The sequence below is a fragment of the Saimiri boliviensis genome, chromosome 5, assembly GCF_048565385.1.
Source record: "Saimiri boliviensis isolate mSaiBol1 chromosome 5, mSaiBol1.pri, whole genome shotgun sequence".
NCBI classification, from domain to species: domain Eukaryota; kingdom Metazoa; phylum Chordata; class Mammalia; order Primates; family Cebidae; genus Saimiri; species Saimiri boliviensis.
Window position 1 is genome coordinate 31,687,875 of NC_133453.1, and position 8,302 is coordinate 31,696,176.

Below are 8,302 nucleotides of genomic sequence, written 5' to 3' on the forward strand. Positions count from 1 at the left end.
ACTGATGGACAGAGATGCTAAGTAACTTGCCCCACACCTGTAACTAGCAAGTGGAGCTGGGTCCAGGCGTTCTGGCCCCAGAGGCTGTGCTCTTAACCCCTTTCCAGTGATACATGCAAGAAAATCCCCATGATTCCCAGCATGAGTTTTGCTGAGCCCTTACAAGGAGGCTGAAAGGAACAGAGGATACATCACTGCATGGGACACACAAGAAATATTTTATTAGTTTCCAGATGGAGCACAGGATAGAGTAAAAATATTTCAGTAGAGCTCCACGGCTCTCCTCAGGGAGCCCACTCTGGCATCGGCGGCCCCCCAGTCGAGGCACCGCCTGTAGTCCCCCGGCCTCAGCAGGTGCTGCCGCCCCTGGTAGTTGGGCAGCTCGTACAGGACCCAGGAGCCCTCCAGCATGTTGTAGGAGTGGATCTCACTGAGGTGGAAGCGGTCGTGAAGAGAGGAGCAGTCCTCGGTGATCTCCACCATCTGGCCCCTGCAGTCCTCTCGCTCATAGATCCTGATCCTGTGGGAGCTGGTCTGGGGGTTCAGCAAATAGCAGATGACGGAACATCAGAAAACCTGACCTCATTCTGGCAGGGACCCTTGGGGAATGGTCTTTAAAAAAATCTTTGCTGTATCAAAGGTAACCAAACTCAAAGAAAGAGACTGCCAACACCGGGGCTGCTGTGTATAGTTGAGTAGGTTGTCCACTGTGAAACTCAAGAGGGTGCCATTCCCCCATTCATTTGGTATGAATGGTGCTCCCTAGGGTTTTTGGTACATCTATATGAATAGACACACTGGTCATGCTTAGTACCACTTTCAAGAATTTTATGTATTTGTTTCGTTCTCTCCTTTATGAATTTCTGGTGGTTTGGGGCTTTCCCTGAATGACATGCGAAATAATAAGATTTTAAACAAAAAGACAAATGTGTTCCTGGCAACAGGTATTATTTGGGATCTCAATAACATTTGAAGCTAGCGGAAGAGAAGGTTCAATTGCTTTTACTCAAGCCAGGCACAAATGGGTGGCAATTCAGGAAGAAAGTCCAGCTGGGGAAATCTCTTCTTCCGTGCCTTTCTGAGTTAAGCCTTGTTGCTCTAAAATGCTGAAAAGCAACAACCTCGCAAAGACTAGGTTTCAGTTTTCAGCTCCAACATGTGCTCCAAACTCCAAATCAGTTTTAGGTAATAACCAAAAATTGAAGTTCAAGATCTTGAAGGAGGCATCAAAGAGTATACAAATCTTTAGAAAAAGAGAAAGGCCGTTTTTCCTGAGCGATTCCTGCCTTTTCTCTCCTGAGCACTTGTTCTTCCTTCATCTGCTTGTTTCTTACCCTTGTCACAATGAGTTTCTTCTTCCATCACTGAAACCCTCTTTAGGAAGGATTCTCATACGCCATTCCTTTTGTGGTGTCAACAGCTGCTAATAAGGTATTTTACATTGGTCAGCATTCCGTGTTTGCGAAGGACTCACATGTTGTTGCTTCATTTGTTCTTCACAACACCCTGGAACATGTGGAGCAATATTAAAGCTTTTCCCCTTTACGAGAAAACTAAAGACTGGATCTTTTTTGTTTTGTTTTGTTTTTTGTTTTTTGTTTTTATCATGTATGCTTCATTTTTTTATTGCATTTTAGGTTTTGGGGTACATGTGAAGAACATGCAAGATTGTTGCATAGGTACACACATGGCAGTGTGGTTTGCTGCCTTCCGTCCCCTCACCTGTATCTGTCATTTCTCCCCATGCTATCTCTTCCTACCTCCCCACCCCCCCATCCCTCCCCCATTTTCCCCCAACGGATCCCAGTGTGTAGTGCTCCCCTCCCTGTGTCCATGTGTTCTCATTGTTCAACACCCGCCTATGAGTGAGAATATGCGGTGTTAGATTTTCTGCTCCTGTGTCAGTTTGCTGAGAATGATGGTCTCCAGGTTCATCCATGTCCCTACAAAGGACGTGAACTCATCAAAGACTGGATCCTAAAGCCTGTAATTAGAAAAGTTGGATGTTTCAATAAACATTACATATTAAAAACAATCCAACATCAAAATCTTGGTCTTCCTCTCCCTCCACTTGCCTGTGACCCATATTTATTGTCTTGATAAATTGTAACAGTGAAAAAAAAGAAGAGTTGGAACTTGAAATTGGAAATCTTTTTTAGCTCCTAAAGCCTGATTGGGTCCCTATCAACCTATTAAATCCTCTGAGGGGATTTCAAATTTCACAGAAGGGGTGTATTTTCCCCAGACTCTGTCATAGTCATTTTAGAGAATCCCTAACTGTGAAATTCCAGGGTGCGGGGCTTCATTTGGGTAGCAGTGGGCCCTGCAGGAGCTGTTGGAATCTCAATGTTGGTTACCGGTTTGTCTAATCAGAAGGCAGGACTTCAGATACCCTTGATGTTCGTAATAATAGTTAATGCTTGGGGGTGGGAGTTGGCCTGTGCCAGGCGCCCTCCTTTCACCCTCACTGCAGACTTAGAAAGGAACTACTCTTATTAGTCCTAATTCATAGGTGAAGAGTACCAAGCTTAGGTACTCTTCAAGAAATAGCCAAGTACCTAGTTTAGGACCACCTGAGAGCAAGGAATTCTGTTGTTCATCTATCAGCTGTGGCATAGACACTCTGAGCTAATGCCAAATACAACTTATTCCCTGTAGAGGTGAATTTGACTTCAGCAAAATAAAATGTCCAGTTGAAAGCACTGCATTCACATACTTTTTCAGTGGGAGGAAACTTTATGGATGTTAATAAAGGAAAAGAGAATATGGTTCAAGCCAGAAGAAAGAAAGCTGCCATCTCATCCCATCGCCTGTCCTGTGAATCATCCACGTGGATCACTGATGCGACTCGAGGGCACCGAAGGGACTCGGCGGGACTGCACGCCCGTGGGGGATGAGGCGGCAGGAGCAGATGGAGCCACTGAGGCCCATCCACTGCTGGTGGTTGGCATAGTCGCGGCGGCGCAGGAAGTACTGGAGGCCCGAGTAGTTGGGCTGCTCATAGAGCATCCGGCAGCCGCTGTCCACGCGCACCGAGTTGCTCAATAATAATAATTTCTAAAAATAAATGCCTGGAAAGTACTGCTTTTATTTGAAAACCATCACAAATAAATATTTGAAAACCATGTGCCTTTCCTAATGCCCTACACATCATCTAACTACAGCAGATAATGAAATTGTTTTATTTTTACATATCAGTGTGTATGAATTTACTGGCACAGCTAGCTATTTTCTCGTGAAAAGAATGATCTTCACAGAAAGAAACACAGGCTTGATACATTTTTATGTGATAAATTCTGGAAAAGTTGAGTCACGACACTGCAGCGAAAAGCACAAGAATGAGGGAGATACCACATGGAAGCTTCCTGACAACCAGGGGTCAGTCTGAGAACTTGGGCCCAGGAAGAGGAGCTCTGAATTGCTGGCAAAGAGAATGTACTAAAAAATGACTTTTAGAAATTCATAGTCTGATCTAGATGCTGATCTCAGTTTGAAGCTATGTTTTGAAGTTTTCTAAATAGTTCTTTGTTGTCATTGTTTGAAGAAGAATTAAGAACTGATCAGTTTATTTTTAAAAATCATTGATTAATACAGTTATGATGCTTTTTAAATTTCAGCTTTACTTTTAATCTAATATACATATCTTTGTATGGAACAGATCCCTTTTTAAGCAAAACTTTTCATAAGACTGAAAATAAATAGTATGCCTGTCTATATATATGTGTGTATATATATATAAAGAAGTCATAGAAAAGATTTTTTCTCTTTTTTTTTGTATGAACAAGAGGAGATAAATAGCATAAGAGACATTAGGCACAAATCTTAGAAGAAATATAATTATAAAGTCTATTTTTATCCTCTCCTCCCCAAAAGCTCTACCAAGGTACTTAAGCTTTTCCTCCAAGCTCTGGAGGCGGTAGAGTGCAACCCAAAAACCGTCATAGAGAATGATGCAAAGTAAAATGAAGAATTGAACTGCTGTCAAATAAAGAATGCATTACTAAGTATGTTGGAGAGAGAAATGAAAAAGCTGAATCACCAGGGTCTCAAAAGTACTTTCTCCTAAAAGCGTGTAGCATGTTTTTTTCAAAAGGATTTGGAAAGACCTACTTTTTCCAGTGGACTTATTATTTGAACCATTTGATCAATGTTGAAACTATTCTCAAGAAAAAATTCAAGTAATGAATTTCCTAATAACTGGATTTCTTCCTGAAGTATATTTTTAAGCCATTTGAGGATAAAATATTTAAAGCCATTATCTTCTCACCCTGACATATGAACTCTGTAATTGAGTTTGTCTCAGCAAAAGGCAGCTGCAATTCCCTAACACCAATCACAGAAAAGTACCAAGTTCTCAAAAAAGATAAGAATATAAATACAGTGTTATTAAGCATGAATGTTAGTTGTCTGAGGAAGAAAAAGTAACTCTGCTCATCTCACATCTCTTCTATTAAGGCCTTACAAACTGTCTCCATATTTAACATAAAACTTTTCTTTTAAAACATTTGTAGCATTCCTATTAATAGCAGAAAATAATTTAAAGGCAATTCATGTTTAAATTCATTTGTGATAGCAGTGGCGAAATGCAGACTATGCAAAACACATATAAAACACCTGTCATTCAAGTCAGCATGCTGAAATAGACATTACATGTAAAGTAAAATTTTGAAAGCGGAGGTATATTGCATCATATGGATTTCAAGATATTCAAATTCTAAGTTACATTTGTGATAAAAAACATGTATTTATGTAAAAAGAAAGCCGACTCCAAAATGGCAGAGGAGAAAATAAAATTACAATTAAAGGTTAAGAATTATTTTAAAATTGCAAGTTTTTAAAAATCAAGGCATTCAAGTATAAACTATTTTAAATATCTGACTTCAAATAATTAAGTAAAACCAAGAAATCTTTTTTTTTTCTTTTTTTTAAAATAGGGTCTCACTCTGTTGCCCAGGCTGGGGTGCAGTGGCACAATCATGGCTCACTTCAGCCTCAACCTCCTGAACTCAAATGATACTCTCCTCTTAGTCCCTCAAGTAGTTAGGACTACAGGCAAGTGGTACCATGCCTTGCTAATATTTTTATTTTTTGTAGAGATGATGTCACACTATGCTACTCAGGCTTGTCTTGAACTCCTGGCCTCAAACAATCCTCCTGCCTTGGCTTTCCAAAGTGTTAGGTTTACAAGTGTAAACCACTGTGCCTGGCCCAAGAAAAGATATTTAAAAAAATAATCAGGGAGCAGGATTGTTTTTTTCTGTTCGTTATTGAAAAAAAATTTTAGTCATTTTTTATCAAGTATTAATAGCATTAATAGTTACAATAGAAATTAGACTTCTGACTAAAATAATCAAGGACTAAGGTAAATAAAAATGTAAGCAAATAAATATTGTTAAGTCATGATTCACATTTTGCTGTCTATTTCTTTGTGCTGTTGTCACTCATGTGTTAAGAAGCACATGGACACAGGGAGGGAGCCTCACACACTGGGGTCTGTTGATGGGGATAGTGGAGGGACAGCAGGGGGTGGGGAGGCTGGGGAGAAATGCCAGATGTAGGTGATGGGAGAATGGAGGCAGCAAACCACATTGCCGTGTATGTACCTATGCAACAAAACTACATGATCTGCACATGTACCCGAGAACCTAAAGTACAATTTAAAAAAGCATCATACCCTTGACAAAATAGAAATAAGAATATCTAAGAATATTGTAGCCTAGAGAAAATGTTTGTCAGTTGCATATCTTCTTGAAAGCCTTTAATGTATCTACATTAAATAGGTAGTTATATAAATCAAGCCTCAATAAAACTGTCATTTTTTCTGAGAAGGAAAATGAGCAAATACTGAACATAGTTGACCTTGACATCTTAAAAATAACAAGAGTCTCATTTATTATAGAAAAGTTAACAAAAAATGACTGCTAAAATAAAAAATAAATAATACTAAATTATAAAATTAAAAACTGGTTTCTAAAAACACTATAATAGAATATTTGTAATATATATTTAAAATATTTGGTCTGTGATTTTTAAAATATGCATAAAATACTTTTACATATAATTAACCTTATGATAATAACTCACAAAATTCTACTGGCTTCCTTTAATACAAAATGAAGATGTTCAGTTTAGAGATCCCAGAGATTTTAGAGGTCATGTTTATCATGTACATTTTTATTTGTCACCAAAGAAGGAAAAATAGATATTGTATAGCAAATGAAAAAATAGACTGGCTTTGTGTTTATTCTATTTTTAAAAACTGGAAATTAGGGTACAAAGAAAGTACATCAAACTTGCTTTTGCTTTCCCAAATTACCATTTAAAGAATAAAGCAACTGTTTGCTCAGATGTAAATCACCTTCACTATATTTGCTTCTTAGAAAAATTTCTTTCAAATACCTGTCTTAGTAAGTGTTGAGATAATTAAATCACCTTTTTTTAGAAAGCAAGGATGTAAGGCAGCTCCTTTGAATAAAATAATTTAATATTTCTTTCCACGGTCTTACTCTAGTTAATATCTAATTTCTAAAATTACTCTCAAACACTATCTTCTTTTTATTATTCTTTTAAAAAACAACTTTATTGAAATATCATTGATATATACAAAGAAATGTACATATTTAATAAGAATTGGATGAGTTTGGACATACACAAACACCCATAATACCATCACTACAATCAATGTAACAGACATATCCAACACTTCCCAAAGTTTCCTCATGCCCCTCCTTTTTTATTTTGTTTTATTTTTGTGGCAGGAACACTTAACACAGTATCTTCACTTTTTTTTTTTTTTTTTTTTTTTTTGCACAATGCACAATACCCTATTATTAACTACAGTGTTGTACTGTGGATCCCAAAAACTTACTCACCTTGTATAACTGAATCTTTATGTTGGTCGAACAACTCGTCACTTCCCTCATTTTCAAGCCCCTGGCAACTGCTTCTGTGACATTCTTTGCTTCTGTGAGTTTGACTATTAAAGATACCTTATAAAAGTGGTTTCTTGCAGTATTTGTTCTGAGACTGGCTTATTTCACTTAACATAATGTTCTCCAGCGTCATGTATGTTGTCACTAATGGCAGGATTTTCTTTTTTTTGAGGCTGAGTTATAGTCTATTGTATGTATATATGACATTTTCTTCATCTTTTCATCTGGGGAATGACATAAATTGTCTCCATATCTTGATTATTGTGAATAATGCTACAGTGAACATGGGAATGCATTTTATTTTCAAGATGCTGATTTCAATTATTTGAGATAAATACTCGTAAGAGAAATTGCTACATTATCTGGTAGTTCTATTTTTAACTTTTTGATGAATCTCCATACTATTTTTCATAGCTACTGCACTATTTTACATTCTCATGAACAGTGTATGATAATTCCAAAATTCTCCACATCCTTACCAATATTTATCTTGTATTTTTTGGTAACTTCCATCCTAGCAAATGTGAGGTGATAATCTCATTGTAATTTTGATTTGTATTTCTCTGATAATTAGTGATATTTAACATGTTTTCATTTACCTGTTCATCATTTATATGCCTTCTCTAAAGAAGCGTCTGTTCAAATCCTTTTTCTACTTTTCCCCTGTATTATTTGAATGCCAGACATTGTTAATTTTACACTATTTGGTGGGTGCCGAGTTTTTTTTTTCTTCATGCATTCTAAATAGTGATTTACTTTACTTTGTTGAACAGTTATGTTACATGAGTCAGTTAGATCAGTTAGAACCTTTAAAGGTTCTTTTATGCTTTTGGAATACTATATCCAATGCTGTGTGTGTTTGAGGCCTTTTTTGCTCTGGCTGGTGGGAACAGGAATGATGGCGATAGCTAACCCTGTGTGAGCTCTGAGAATTTTGTTAGCCTCATGTTACAAAGTTACTAATTAGATATCTGAAGATTAATAGAAGATGGTGACAAAGAGAGTCACACTAGGTCTAGATCATTAATGGAAACAGGGAACGAGCATAGCAAATGGAAGACATGCTCAGGAGGGGATCACAATCACAGGCAAGATGCAATTGTGCTATTGCCATGTAAGCATCTTAGAGCATGAGTGTAGTACCTAGCTGTCCCTCTCAGTTCTGACATTGACTAGCAGCCAATTTTGAAAGAAACCTTCAAACCTGATGTGAGACTCTTGCCAATTTACAAGTTTTACCTAAAGACTCTGCTTGAGTAACCTGGAGAAAGAAACTGCACAGCACTTATTGATGACTCATTTCATGGAGAGTCAATAACAACTATCAGTTGATTTACAATTTCTAGACTATATTTGGCATTCTAGGTATT

General features: G+C 37.4%; 1 protein-coding gene across 1 annotated transcript; it reads right to left on the reverse strand.

Annotated features, from left to right (window-relative positions):
- Window positions 1-261: 261 nt before the first annotated feature.
- On the reverse strand, window positions 262-6,923 carry LOC101034818 (gamma-crystallin F-like). The gene is made up of 4 exons (XM_074400168.1): window positions 6,873-6,923; window positions 2,883-3,057; window positions 1,157-1,161; window positions 262-534 (listed from the first exon to the last, which is right to left on the reverse strand). Exons 1-4 carry the CDS (start codon window positions 6,921-6,923, stop codon window positions 262-264), a joined length of 504 nt encoding a protein of 167 aa, XP_074256269.1.
- Between the last annotated feature and the right edge of the window lie 1,379 nt (window positions 6,924-8,302).